The sequence below is a fragment of the Scyliorhinus torazame genome, chromosome 9 (genome assembly GCF_047496885.1).
Source record: "Scyliorhinus torazame isolate Kashiwa2021f chromosome 9, sScyTor2.1, whole genome shotgun sequence".
Lineage (NCBI taxonomy): Eukaryota > Metazoa > Chordata > Chondrichthyes > Carcharhiniformes > Scyliorhinidae > Scyliorhinus > Scyliorhinus torazame.
In genome coordinates, this window is record NC_092715.1 from 244,473,055 (window position 1) to 244,487,727 (window position 14,673).

The 14,673-nt window shown below is 61.4% G+C and overlaps 1 protein-coding gene across 2 annotated transcripts in view; it reads right to left on the bottom strand.

Moving 5' to 3' along the window:
- ric1 (RIC1 homolog, RAB6A GEF complex partner 1) overlaps positions 1-14,673 on the bottom strand; it is a 210,029-nt gene that overhangs the window by 68,445 nt on the left and 126,911 nt on the right. For both annotated transcript variants that reach the window (XM_072517226.1, XM_072517227.1), the window contains 2 exons: positions 1,462-1,550; positions 322-466 (listed from right to left, as the gene is read on the bottom strand). In XM_072517226.1, the coding sequence (XP_072373327.1) occupies positions 322-466; positions 1,462-1,550 (234 nt within the window). The remainder of the gene's footprint in view (positions 1-321; positions 467-1,461; positions 1,551-14,673) is intronic.

Genomic DNA, 14,673 nt, shown 5'->3' on the forward strand with positions numbered 1-14,673 from the left:
GATTGCCTAATCTTGCTATTGGAATACGCAGGTAGCACACAGGAAGCAGTTACGACGTGCTGTTAAGTTCCAAAGACAATTGCAGAAGCATCATTTTGCTTTTAATATCAGGTCGGAAAGTTCATTTAAAGTTGAAATAATGGCAAATAACATGTGACATGGGACAAAATCAAAATAATTTCAGAAAATGTTTTACTTTCACTCCAACAACTAACCCCAAGCCTGAAATATATAAAATGGAGTAATGAATGCAGTTTCTGTACTACAGACTGTTATACGCAATTGTACTGCAGACCTTGAATTTCTGAAGGAAATACTCACGCAAAATCTCCACCCAGTGTGCAAAACAGATGAGCACCAAAAACACTCCACAGGGATAAGCCTCCACATTCCCATGTAACCATAGCAACGCTACAATCAGGTGACCATCTGACCAGCTTTACTGCCCCAGTCTTGTTCCAAATATCTGTTCAAGAAATAAAAAAATAATTTGGCTAAGTATTGAAGCACTGAACTGGAAAAACTCAATACAGTTCTACAGAATTTTTAAAAAGTGCCATACTCAACATAAAATGGACATTAATTACGTGAAAAATACTTTCTGGCACTGCATTTCTCTCCAGCTGCAAGATAATTACCAACATTTCTATACGCTTCCAATTTGGATTTATTTTGGTTCTTTTATGTTATATAACAATGAGCCATACTATCATATTGCTGATTACACAATGACATCTGCCATTAGGCTTTCCCATACAGTTGTGCCTTAAATATTTTTGTAAAGCAAGTTGCTGAGGGTGTAATCTGATAACAATACAGAGGGGAAAACCAGGCATCTGGGACCCAAGTGGATGGAGCAACCAACTATGCATCTCCTTACAATTGACAGAAGGATAGAGGAGTTGGCAACTCGAGAGCTAAGCGGAAGCACCAATTGGAATATATGAATTTCGTGTCAAATCATACACTGAGTTGAGAAAGAGGGTGGGAGAAAGAAAAGAGTAGGGCAGCATGGTGGCACAGCGGTTAGCACTGCTGCCTCACAGCATCAGGGACCCAGGTTCAATTTCGGCCTTGGGTGACTGTGGGTGGATTTTGCACGTTCTCTCCATGCCTACGTGGGTTTCCTCCAGTGGTAGAGGAAAAGAAAGCGGGTGGGTTGGGGGGTTAAAAGAGAGAAAAGAAGTGGGGAGGGGCAGGGCCGAGAAGGGTGCGGCTTGAGGGTGCGAGTGCAGGGTGGGACAAGGGTGAGAGGGGGCGATGGGGAGTAGGGTAAGCGAGAGAAAGAGAAAAAAAGAAACCAAGGGAAAATTTTAATAAATAAAATCGGCAACAATAATCAATAATATTATGCATTTTGCCAAGGGTGGGAATGCTCTTCAATGCTGATCAGTTATCGTGGCAAGGCATGTCACTCGGATTAAATACCTACACAGGTGAGCCATGAAATTTCAGACTTACCAGGGTAATGCTTTGGAGTTAATTCCAGCTTGTGGGACAGCTGCATGGCCCCTGTAGTTGTATCCATTGTGTAAACTAAAACTGAACCACTGGCAGAATAGGAAAATAATCAGTTAGTAACCAGTTTCAGAAAACCAATGTTTCAAAATTTGTTAGCAAGTTATGGAATTATAATACCAGGAAATGGAAGACAAGCCAATTTTGAGATCGAGCACAGCCTCAAGCATCAAGAGTACACAAGATTATAATTGACGACAATGACAAGGAAGATGCTCAAGCTTCCCTTGTTGCAGCATTCAATTGTTTCTTAAATAATTCCAAGTGTTTCCACTACACGATCCTCTCTGGAAGTCTATTCCATGTACTGATTGCTCCATATTGCTTCTGTATATCATTCCTAAATTTGCCTTTCATAAGTTTGAACCGGTGTTCCTTTTCCTATGGTCTCGTCCATATTAAGGTGCCAGATTTACCTTTCCTTTACATAAAAATATATATAAAACATAACAGTCTAAGATCACATCCGGCTCTTCCTTTCAGGGGTAAAACACCCAAGATTATCCAATATTTCTTCATATAGATCTTTGGCAACAGGAATCAATCATAGGATTCTTCTCATTGTTGATTCCAGTGCTAGAACGTCTCCCTTGTGCCTTGGTCACCAGAAATTAATGCAGTATTCATAAACAGTGTGTATGACAGTTCATCAAAGCGAAGTCTGTTATATGGATTCAAAACGTAACTGTGCTTCTCTCCAGATGCTGCCAAGTGAGAGGGCGAGGAGATTTGGAGGGGTGAGGGGACAGAAGGTGAGACAGCGTGGGGGGAGGAAAGAGAGACCCAGCGGCGGGGGAGGGGAAAGAGACACAGTGCCGGGAAGGGGGGGGGGGGGGAAGAGGAAGAGAAGAGACCAGACACAGCGTGGGGGGGGGGGCGGGGACAGAGAGACAGCGTGGGGGGGGGGGGGGGGGGAAAGAGAAGAGAGAGCGCGGGAGGGGGGGGGGGGGGGAGAAAGAGAAGAGAGAGCGCGGGGGAAGAAGAGAGACAGTGCGGGGGGGGGGGGAAGAAGAGAGACAGCGCAGGGGGGGGGGGGGGGAGAGAAGAGAGACAGCGCGGGGGCGGGGGGAGAAGAGAGACAGCGTGGGGGCGGGAAGAGAGACAGCGTGGGGGCGGGGGGGGGGAAGAGAGACAGCGTGGGGGGGGGGAAGAGAGACAGCGTGGGGGCGGGGGGGGGAAGAGAGACAGCGTGGGGGCGGGGGGGGGGGAAGAGAGACAGTGTGGGGGGGGAGGAGAGACACAGCGCGGGGGCGGGGGGGAAGAGAGACAGCGCGGGGGGAAAGTGAGACAGTGCGGGGGGGGGGGAAGTGAGACAGCGCGGGGGGAGGGGGAAGAGAGACAGCATGGGGGGGGGGGGAAGAGAGACAGCATGGGGGGGGGGGAAGAAAGACAGCGCGGGGGGGGGGAAGAGAGACAGCGCGGGGGGGGGGAAGAGAGACAGCGCGGGGGGGGGGAAGAGAGACAGCGCGTGGGGGGGGGGAAGAGAGACTGTAAGAGGGGGGGGAAAGAGAGACAGCGCGGGGGGGGAAGAAGAGAGACATCGCGGGGGCGGGGGGAGAAGAGAGACAGCGCGGGGGGGGGGGGAAGAGAGACTGTAAGAGGGGAGAGGAAGAGAGACAGCGCGGGGGGGGGGGGGGGAGAAGAGAGACAGCGCGGGGGGGGGGGGGAGAGAGACTGTAAGAGGGGGAGGAAGAGAGACAGCGCGGGGGGGGGGGGAAGAAGAGAGACAGCGCGGGGGCGGGGGGAGAAGAGAGACAGCGTGGGGGCGGGGGGGGGAAGAGAGACAGCGTGGGGGGGGGAAAGAGAGACAGCGTGGGGGCGGGGGGGGAAGAGAGACAGCGTGGGGGGGGGGAAGAGAGACAGTGTGGGGGGGAGGAGAGACAGCGCGGGGGCGGGGGGGGAAGAGAGACAGCGCGGGGGGAAAGTGAGACAGCGCGGGGGGGAAGTGAGACAGCGCGGGGGGAGGGGGAAGAGAGACAGCATGGGGGGGGGGGGGAAGAGAGACAGCGCGGGGGGGGGGGGGGGAAGAGAGACTGTAAGGGGGGGGGGGAAGAGAGACAGCGCGGGGGGGAGAAGAGAGACAGCGCGGGGGGGGGGGAGAAGAGAGACAGCGCGGGGGGGGGGAAGAGAAGAGAGACAGCGCGGGGGGGGGGAAGAGAAGAGAGACAGCGCGGGGGGGGGGAAAAGAGAGACTGTAAGAGGGGGGAGGAAGAGAGACAGCGCGGGGGGGGGGGAGAAGAGAGACAGCGCGGGGGCGGGGGGAGAAGAGAGACAGCGCGGGGGGGGGGGAAGAGAGACTGTAAGAGGGGGAGGAAGAGAGACAGCGCGGGGGGGGGGGAGAAGAGAGACAGCGCGGGGGCGGGGGGAGAAGAGAGACAGCGCGGGGGCGGGGGGGAAGAGAGACAGCGTGGGGGCGGGGGGAGAAGAGAGACAGCGTGGGGGCGGGGGGGGAAGAGAGACAGCACGGGGGGGGGGGGGAGAGAGACTGTAAGAGGGGGAGGAAGAGAGACAGCGCGGGGGGGGGGGGAGAAGAAGAGAGACAGCGCGGGGGCGGGGGGAGAAGAGAGACAGCGTGGGGGCGGGGGGGGGGAAGAGAGACAGCGTGGGGGGGGGGAAGAGAGACAGCGTGGGGGCGGGGGGGGGGAAGAGAGACAGCGTGGGGGGGGGGGGGAAGAGAGACAGTGTGGGGGGGAGGAGAGACAGCGCGGGGGCGGGGGGGGAAGAGAGACAGCGCGGGGGGAAAGTGAGACAGCGCGGGGGGGGGGGGAAGTGAGACAGCGCGGGGGGAGGGGGAAGAGAGACAGCATGGGGGGGGGGGAAAGAGAGACAGCGTGGGGGGGGGGAAGAAAGACAGCGCGGGGGGGAGAAGAGAGACAGCACGGGGGGGGGGGGAAGAGAGACTGTAAGAGGGGGGGGGGAAGAGAGACAGCGCGGGGGGGGAGAAGAGAGACAGCGCGGGGGGGGGGGGGGAGAAGAGAGACAGCGCGGGGGGGGGGGAAGAGAAGAGAGACAGCGCGGGGGGGGGAAGAGAAGAGAGACAGCGCGGGGGGGGGGGAAGAAAGACTGTAAGAGGGGGGAGGAAGAGAGACAGCGCGGGGGGGGGAGAAGAGAGACAGCGCGGGGGCGGGGGGAGAAGAGAGACAGCGCGGGGGGGGGGGGGAAGAGAGACTGTAAGAGGGGGAGGAAGAGAGACAGCGCGGGGGCGGGGGGAGAAGAGAGACAGCGCGGGGGCGGGGGGGAAGAGAGACAGCGTGGGGGCGGGGGGAGAAGAGAGACAGCGTGGGGGCGGGGGGGGGAAGAGAGACAGCGTGGGGGCGGGGGGGGGGGAAGAGAGACAGCGTGGGGGGGGGGGAAGAGAGACAGCGTGGGGGCGGGGGGTGAAGAGAGACAGCGTGGGGGCGGGGGGGGAAGAGAGACAGTGTGGGGGGGAGGAGAGACAGCGCGGGGGCGGGGGGGAAGAGAGACAGCGCGGGGGGAAAGTGAGACAGCGCGGGGGGAGGGGGAAGAGAGACAGCATGGGGGGGGAAGAGAGACAGCGTGGGGGGGGGGGGGAAGAAAGACAGCGCGGGGGGGGGGAAGAGAGACAGCGCGGGGGGGGGGAAAAGAGAGACTGTAAGAGGGGGGGGAAGAGAGACAGCGCGGGGGGGGGAGAAGAGAGACAGCGCGGGGGCGGGGGGAGAAGAGAGACAGCGCGGGGGGGGGGAGAAGAGAGACAGCGCGGGGGCGGGGGGAGAAGAGAGGCAGCGCGGGGGCGGGGGGGAAGAGAGACAGCGTGGGGGGGGGAAGAGAGACAGCGTGGGGGCGGGGGGGGGGGAAGAGAGACAGCGTGGGGGGGGGGGGGAGAAGAGAGACAGCGTGGGGGGGGAAGAGGAGAGACAGCGCGGGGGGGGAAAAGAGAGACAGCGTGGGGGATGGGGAAAGAGAGACAGCGTGGGGGATGGGGAAAGAGAGACTGCGCGGGGGGAAGAGAGACGGCCCCTGGGGGGGGGGGGGGGGGGAGAGAAGAGAGAGAGCGCGGGGGGGGGGGGGGAGAATAGAGAGAGCGGGGGGGGGGGGGAAAGAGAGAGAGCGCGGGGGGGGAAAAGAGAGAGAGCGCGGGGGGGGAAAAGAGAGAGAGCGCGGGGGGGGGGGAAAGAGAGAGAGCGCGGGGGGGGGGAAGAGAGAGAGCGCGGGGGGGGGAAGAGAGAGAGCGCGGGGGGGGAAAGAGAGAGCGCGCGGGGGGGGAAAGAGAGAGAGCGCGGGGGGGGGGAAAGAGAGAGAGCGCGGGGGGGGGGGAAAGAGAGAGAGCGCGGGGGGGAGAGAGAGAGCGCGGGGGGGAAGAGAGAGAGCGCGGGGGGGAAGAGAGAGAGCGCGGGGGGAAGAGAGAGAGCGCGGGGGGAAGAGAGAGAGCGCGGGGGGAAGAGAGAGAGCGCGGGGGGAAGAGAGAGAGCGCGGGGGGAAGAGAGAGAGCGCGGGGGGAAGAGAGAGAGCGCGGGGGGAAGAGAGAGAGCGCGGGGGGAAGAGAGAGAGCGCGGGGGGAAGAGAGAGAGCGCGGGGGGAAGAGAGAGAGCGCGGGGGGAAGAGAGAGAGCGCGGGGGGAGAAGAGAGAGAGCGCGGGGGGAAGAGAGAGAGCGCGGGGGAAGAGAGAGAGCGCGGGGGGAAGAGAGAGAGCGCGGGGGGAAGAGAGAGAGCGCGGGGGGAAGAGAGAGAGCGCGGGGGGAAGAGAGAGAGCGCGGGGGCGAAGAGACAGAGCGGGGGCGAAGAGACAGAGCGCGGGGGGAAGAGAGAGAGCGCGGGGGGAAGAGAGAGAGCGCGGGGGGAAGAGAGAGAGCGCGGGGGGAAGAGAGAGAGCGCGGGAGGGGGAAGAGAGAGAGCGCGGGGGGGGAAGAGAGAGAGCGCGGGGGGGGGGGAAAGAGAGAGAGCGCGGGGGGGGAAAGAGCGAGAGCGCGGGGGGGAAGAGCGAGAGCGCGGGGGGGGGAAGAGCGAGAGCGCGGGGGGGGAAGAGAGAGAGTGTGGGGGGGGAGGAGAGACACAGCGCGGGGGCGGGGGGGAAGAGAGACAGCGCGGGGGGAAAGTGAGACAGTGCGCGGGGGGGGGGGAAGAGAGACAGCGCGGGGGGGGGGAAGAGAGACAGCGCGGGGGGGGGGGAAGAGAGACTGTAAGAGGGGGGGGAAGAGCGCGGGGGCGGGGGGAGAAGAGAGACAGCGCGGGGGGGGGGAAGAGAGACTGTAAGAGGGGAGAGGAAGAGAGACAGCGCGGGGGGGGGGGGGGGGAGAAGAGAGACAGCGCGGGGGGGGGGGGGGAGAGAGACTGTAAGAGGGGGAGGAAGAGAGACAGCGCGGGGGGGGGGAAGAAGAGAGACAGCGCGGGGGCGGGGGGAGAAGAGAGACAGCGTGCGGGCGGGGGGGGGAAGAGAGACAGCGTGGGGGGGGGAAGAGAGACAGCGTGGGGGCGGGGGGGGAAGAGAGACAGCGTGGGGGGGGGGGGAAGAGAGACAGTGTGGGGGGGAGGAGAGACAGCGCGGGGGCGGGGGGGGAAGAGAGACAGCGCGGGGGGAAAGTGAGACAGCGCGGGGGGGGGGGGAAGTGAGACAGCGCGGGGGGAGGGGGAAGAGAGACAGCATGGGGGGGGGGAAAGAGAGACAGCGTGGGGGGGGGGAAGAAAGACAGCGCGGGGGGGGAAGAGAGACAGCGCGGGGGGGGGGGGAAGAGAGACTGTAAGAGGGGGGGGGGAAGAGAGACAGCGCGGGGGGGGAGAAGAGAGACAGCGCGGGGGGGGGGGGGGGGAGAAGAGAGACAGCGCGGGGGGGGGGGAAGAGAAGAGAGACAGCGCGGGGGGGGGGAAGAGAAGAGAGACAGCGCGGGGGGGGGGAAAGAGAGACTGTAAGAGGGGGGAGGAAGAGAGACAGCGCGGGGGGGGGGGGGAGAAGAGAGACAGCGCGGGGGCGGGGGGAGAAGAGAGACAGCGCGGGGGGGGGGGGAAGAGAGACTGTAAGAGGGGGGAGGAAGAGAGACAGCGCGGGGGGGGGGGGAGAAGAGAGACAGCGCGGGGGCGGGGGGAGAAGAGAGACAGCGCGGGGGCGGGGGGGAAGAGAGACAGCGTGGGGGCGGGGGGAGAAGAGAGACAGCGTGGGGGCGGGGGGGGGAAGAGAGACAGCGTGGGGGCGGGGGGGGGGAAGAGAGACAGCGTGGGGGGGGGGGGAAGAGAGACAGCGTGGGGGCGGGGGGGTGAAGAGAGACAGCGTGGGGGCGGGGGGGGAAGAGAGACAGTGTGGGGGGAGGAGAGACAGCGCGGGGGCGGGGGGGGAAGAGAGACAGCGCGGGGGGAGAAGTGAGACAGCGCGGGGGGGGGGGAAGTGAGACAGCGCGGGGGGAGGGGGAAGAGAGACAGCATGGGGGGGGAAGAGAGACAGCGTGGGGGGGGGGGGGAAGAAAGACAGCGCGGGGGGGGGGGGAAGAGAGACAGCGCGGGGGGGGGGGAAAGAGAGACTGTAAGAGGGGGGGGAAGAGAGACAGCGCGGGGGGGGGGAGAAGAGACACAGCGCGGGGGCGGGGGGAGAAGAGAGACAGCGCGGGGGGGGAAAGAGAGGACTGTAAGAGGGGGAGGAAGAGAGACAGCGCGGGGGCGGGGGGAGAAGAGAGACAGCGCGGGGGGCGGGGGGGAAGAGAGACAGCGTGGGGGGGGGAAGAGAGACAGCGTGGGGGCGGGGGGGGGAAGAGAGACAGCGTGGGGGGGGGGGGGAGAAGAGAGACAGCGTGGGGGGGGGGAAGAGGAGAGGACAGCGCGGGGGGGGGAAAAGAGAGACAGCGTGGGGGATGGGGAAAGAGAGACAGCGTGGGGGATGGGGAAAGAGAGACTGCGCGGGGGGAAGAGAGACGGCCCCTGGGGGGGGGGGGGGGGGGGGGGGAGAGAAGAGAGAGAGCGCGGGGGGGGGGGGGAGAATAGAGAGAGCGGGGGGGGGGGGGGGAAGAGAGAGAGCGCGGGGGGAAGAGCGAGAGCGCGGGGGGGGAGAGAGAGAGAGCGCGGGGGGAAGAGAGAGAGCGCGGGGGGAAGGAGAGAGAGCGCGGGGGGGAAGAGAGAGAGCGCGGGGGGAAGAGAGAGAGCGCGGGGGGAAGAGAGAGAGCGCGGGGGGAAGAGAGAGAGCGCGGGGGGAAGAGAGAGAGCGCGGGGGGAAGAGAGCGAGCGCGGGGGGAAGAGAGCGAGCGGCGGGGGGGAAGAGAGCGAGCGCGGGGGGGGAAGAGAGCGAGCGCGGGGGGAAGAGAGAGAGCGCGGGGGGAAGAGAGAGAGCGCGGGGGGAAGAGAGAGAGCGCGGGGGGAAGAAGAGAGAGCGCAGGGGGGAAGAGAGAGAGCGCGGGGGGAAGAGAGAGAGCGCGGGGGGAAGAGAGAGAGCGCGGGGGGGAAGAGAGAGAGCGCGGGGGGAAGAGAGAGAGCGCGGGGGGGAAGAGAGAGAGCGCGGGGGGGAAGAGAGAGAGCGCGGGGGGAAGAGAGAGAGCGCGGGGGGAAGAGAGAGAGCGCGGGGGGAAGAGAGAGAGCGCGGGGGGAAGAGAGAGAGCGCGGGGGGAAGAGAGAGAGCGCGGGGGGAAGAGAGAGAGCGCGGGGGGAAGAGAGCGAGCGCGGGGGGAAGAGAGCGAGCGCGGGGGGAAGAGAGCGAGCGCGGGGGGAAGAGAGCGAGCGCGGGGGGAAGAGAGCGAGCGCGGGGGGAAGAGAGAGAGCGCGGGGGGAAGAGAGAGAGCGCGGGGGGAAGAGAGAGAGCGCGGGGGGAAGAGAGAGAGCGCGGGGGGAAGAGAGAGAGCGCGGGGGGAAGAGAGAGAGCGCGGGGGGAAGAGAGAGAGCGCGGGGGGAAGAGAGAGAGCGCGGGGGGAAGAGAGAGAGAGCGCGGGGGGAAGAGAGAGAGCGCGGGGGGAAGAGAGAGAGCGCGGGGGGAAGAGAGAGAGCGCGGGGGAAGAGAGAGAGCGCGGGGGGAAGAGAGAGAGCGCGGGGGGAAGAGAGAGAGCGCGGGGGGAAGAGAGAGAGCGCGGGGGGAAGAGAGAGAGCGCGGGGGGAAGAGAGAGAGCGCGGGGGGAAGAGAGAGAGCGCGGGGGAAGAGAGAGAGCGCGGGGGGAAGAGAGAGAGCGCGGGGGGAAGAGAGAGAGCGCGGGGGGAAGAGAGAGAGCGCGGGGGAAGAGAGAGAGCGCGGGGGGAAGAGAGAGAGCGCGGGGGGGAAGAGAGAGAGCGCGGGGGGAAGAGACAGAGCGGGGGCGAAGAGACAGAGCGGGGGCGAAGAGACAGAGCGGGGGCGAAGAGACAGAGCGGGGGCGAAGAGACAGAGCGGGGGCGAAGAGACAGAGCGGGGGCGAAGAGACAGAGCGGGGGCGAAGAGACAGAGCGGGGGCGAAGAGACAGAGCGGGGGCGAAGAGACAGAGCGGGGGCGAAGAGACAGAGCGGGGGCGAAGAGACAGAGCGGGGGCGAAGAGACAGAGCGGGGGCGAAGAGACAGAGCGGGGGCGAAGAGACAGAGCGGGGGCGAAGAGACAGAGCGGGGGCGAAGAGACAGAGCGGGGGCGAAGAGACAGAGCGGGGGCGAAGAGACAGAGCGGGGGGCGAAGAGACAGAGCGGGGGCGAAGAGACAGAGCGGGGGGCGAAGAGACAGAGCGGGGGGCGAAAGAGACAGAGCGGGGGCGAAGAGACAGAGCGGGGGCGAAGAGACAGAGCGGGGGCGAAGAGACAGAGCGGGGGCGAAGAGACAGAGCGGGGGCGAAGAGACAGAGCGGGGGCGAAGAGACAGAGCGGGGGCGAAGAGACAGAGCGGGGGCGAAGAGACAGAGCGGGGGCGAAGAGACAGAGCGGGGGCGAAGAGACAGAGCGGGGGCGAAGAGACAGAGCGGGGGCGAAGAGACAGAGCGGGGGGCGAAGAGACAGAGCGGGGGCGAAGAGACAGGAGCGGGGGCGAAGAGACAGAGCGGGGGCGAAGAGACAGAGCGGGGGCGAAGAGACAGAGCGGGGGCGAAGAGACAGAGCGGGGGCGAAGAGACAGAGCGGGGGCGAAGAGACAGAGCGGGGGGCGAAGAGACAGAGCGGGGGGCGAAGAGACAGAGCGGGGGCGAAGAGACAGAGCGGGGGCGAAGAGACAGAGCGGGGGCGAAGAGACAGAGCGGGGGCGAAGAGACAGAGCGGGGGGCGAAGAGACAGAGCGGGGGCGAAGAGAGAGAGAGAGCGGGGCGAAGAGACAGAGCGGGGGCGAAGAGACAGAGCGGGGGCGAAGAGACAGAGCGGGGGGCGAAGAGACAGAGCGGGGGCGAAGAGACAGAGCGGGGGCGAAGAGACAGAGCGGGGGCGAAGAGACAGAGCGGGGGCGAAGAGACAGAGCGGGGGCGAAGAGACAGAGCGGGGGCGAAGAGACAGAGCGGGGGGCGAAGAGACAGAGCGGGGGGCGAAGAGACAGAGCGGGGGCGAAGAGACAGAGCGGGGGCGAAGAGACAGAGCGGGGGCGAAGAGACAGAGCGGGGGGCGAAGAGACAGAGCGGGGGCGAAGAGACAGAGCGGGGGCGAAGAGACAGAGCGGGGGGCGAAGAGACAGAGCGGGGGCGAAGAGACAGAGCGGGGGGCGAAGAGACAGAGCGAGAGACAGAGCGGGGGGCGAAGAGACAGAGCGGGGGGCGAAGAGACAGAGCGGGGGCGAAGAGACAGAGCGGGGGCGAAGAGACAGAGCGGGGGCGAAGAGACAGAGCGGGGGCGAAGAGACAGAGCGGGGGCGAAGAGACAGAGCGGGGGCGAAGAGACAGAGCGGGGGGCGAAGAGACAGAGCGGGGGCGAAGAGACAGAGCGGGGGCGAAGAGACAGAGCGGGGGCGAAGAGACAGAGCGGGGGCGAAGAGACAGAGCGGGGGGCGAAGAGACAGAGCGGGGGCGAAGAGACAGAGCGGGGGCGAAGAGACAGAGCGGGGGCGAAGAGACAGAGCGGGGGCGAAGAGACAGAGCGGGGGCGAAGAGACAGAGCGGGGGCGAAGAGACAGAGCGGGGGCGAAGAGACAGAGCGGGGGCGAAGAGACAGAGCGGGGGCGAAGAGACAGAGCGGGGGCGAAGAGACAGAGCGGGGGGCGAAGAGACAGAGCGGGGGCGAAGAGACAGAGCGGGGGCGAAGAGACAGAGCGGGGGCGAAGAGAAAGAGCGGGGGCGAAGAGAAAGAGCGGGGGCGAAGAGAAAGAGCGGGGGCGAAGAGAAAGAGCGGGGGCGAAGAGAAAGAGCGGGGGCGAAGAGAAAGAGCGGGGGCGAAGAGAAAGAGCGGGGGCGAAGAGAAAGAGCGGGGGCGAAGAGAAAGAGCGGGGGCGAAGAGAAAGAGCGGGGGCGAAGAGAAAGAGCGGGGGCGAAGAGAAAGAGCGGGGGCGAAGAGAAAGAGCGGGGGCGAAGAGAAAGAGCGGGGGCGAAGAGAAAGAGCGGGGGCGAAGAGAAAGAGCGGGGGCGAAGAGAAAGAGCGGGGGCGAAGAGAAAGAGCGGGGGCGAAGAGAAAGAGCGGGGGCGAAGAGAAAGAGCGGGGGCGAAGAGAAAGAGCAGGGGGGCGAAGAGAAAGAGCAGGGGGGGGCGGAAGAGAAAGAGCAGGGGGGGCGGAAGAGAAAGAGCAGGGGGGGCGGAAGAGAAAGAGCAGGGGGGGCGGAAGAGAAAGAGCAGGGGGGGCCGAAGAGAAAGAGCAGGGGGGGCGGAAGAGAAAGAGCAGGGGGGGCGGAAGAGAAAGAGCAGGGGGGGCGGAAGAGAAAGAGCAGGGGGGGCGGAAGAGAAAGAGCAGGGGGGGCGGAAGAGAAAGAGCAGGGGGGGCGGAAGAGAAAGAGCAGGGGGGGCGGAAGAGAAAGAGCAGGGGGGGCGGAAGAGAAAGAGCAGGGGGGGCGGAAGAGAAAGAGCAGGGGGGGCGGAAGAGAAAGAGCAGGGGGGGCCGAAGAGAAAGAGCAGGGGGGGCCGAAGAGAAAGAGCAGGGGGGGCGGAAGAGAAAGAGCAGGGGGGGCGGAAGAGAAAGAGCAGGGGGGGCGGAAGAGAAAGAGCAGGGGGGGCGGAAGAGAAAGAGCAGGGGGGGCGGAAGAGAAAGAGCAGGGGTGGGGGGTGAGGAGAGAGATGGAGGGGGGAAGAGCGTGAGTGGGGGATTCTATGATTTGCTGTATTTTCTTTTATTACTCATCTTACTCAAAGAGTGATCTGAGCAAAACAACCACGGCTTTATGATTTTCCCGATTTTCATTCCCTACTGAGCTAGGTAGTTCTATTGGTTTTGTCGATTGCTATTACACGTTGGTTAGACATGTTGAGTATCACATCTAGTCTGATCCCTATCTTTAGAGAAGTCATGAGCCATTGGAGTATTTGCTCATCAAGGAAAAATCAACATGAATGTTAAGGTCGGTCACATCTGACTAATCAAACTGCATTTATTGACGTGCTCCAGTAGAGAAGCGCATACAAATGTTGCATATGATTGCTCTTTCCCTTCGCCCCCGCTCTTTCCCTTCACTCCCGCTCTTTCTCTTCGCCCCCGCTCTTTCAGAAGGCATATGATATTACAAGTATTAGAAATTAGAGAGCTTAAACAATCGAGACTACATGGAATTGAAGTAACCTTGTGACAGATTGTGGGACATTGGTGATAAAGAATAGGGAGTAAGTTTAAATGACACATTTTTTGCTTAGTGGATACAGAGAAACTATTTTATCCAATGGGTAAATGTAAAACATGAGTATAATCTTTAAATTATAGCTAGGTCAGTTGGGAGTGAAAGCGGAGAGCATCTTTTCACAGAAAGGCTAGTCTAACTGTGCAACTCACGCCCCTATATGGCTGTGCATGACTGATCCCAACTGAAAATTTCATGACTGAGATTGATAAGATTCCTGTTTGGAAAGGATAAAAAGATATATATGGAATAAGGCAAATAAATGGGGTTGAGGTACAGATTAGCCTGTGATGGATATCACACTGACCAGAGTCAGATAAAATAAAAAGCTTTTGTGAGAACCCGGAGTTGATTCTGGCACACAGCATGTGTGTGATACAAGTAAAGCAAAATCAATATAGAATCATAGAAACCCTGCAGTTCAGAAGGAGGCCATTTGGCCGATCAAGTCTGCACCGGCCCTCTGAAAGAGGACCCTGCCTAGGCCCAATACCCCACCCTATCCTCGTAACCCCACCTAGAGGCAATTTAACATGGCCAATCCACCTAACCTGCACATCATTGGACTGTGGGAGGAACCCGGAGCACCTGGAGGAAACCCATGCAGACACAAGGACAACGTGCAGACTCCACATAGTCAGTTACCTGAGGTCGGAATCTGCGAGGCAGCAGTGTTAACCACTCTGCCACCCCATGGCATATTCAAAGTTGTTTCACAGGAGGGTTATAAATAAACATTGCTGCGGATCTGGAGTGAGGACCAGGTGAGAACTGGACCAGCTGAGGTTTTTTAAAATGACAATTGTTTTATGGTCTTATTTTCATTGGATTCTATTTCCAACATCTGCAGTGGCAGGATTTGAACCTGGATCCTTTAATCACCAGCCCAGTGACAATACAACTACGTGACTGCCTCCCCAAATATAATACAAGTGACTTTTAGAATCCCCAATATTCATTGGGATGGAAACATAAATAGAACCATTAATAAAACTTAAATAGTTCAAACTACCCCAAACAACAAATGTAACAAAGAATAAAATGCACTCCAGGACCTTGAATTAATATAAAATTATTATTAGTAAAAGCTGAAGCGAGATGCCCACAGGTTCACAGAGATAACATGCTGCTTGAACCCATTAGACTAGCCATATTTCAGGATGTATTGACACAAACACCACAATTAAACAGAGATAACATGTCCTATACACAAACTCTAAAAAAGAATGGTGGGAATCCTATACCTGTGAAATAGCCGTCTTTTAAAACGGTTACTAAAAGACTAGTTCCTTTAAGGTTGAAAGGGTACCAAGCTGTCACTATCCTTCAGAGAAAGATATATAAATCTACAGGTGTATAGCCGTCTCGAAGACAGACTGCTTCAGAAAAATGTATGAGAGATAGATTCCACAGGACTTTCTTCTGTCCTGCAGTGTGTGCAGTCAAACTGCCTGTTTCGACAAACAAGTCTCGCGAGACTTTTGCGAGTATGTTTTTCTTACTCTGTTAAAAGTTTGGCAGTGAGAGATATTAAATCCAGAA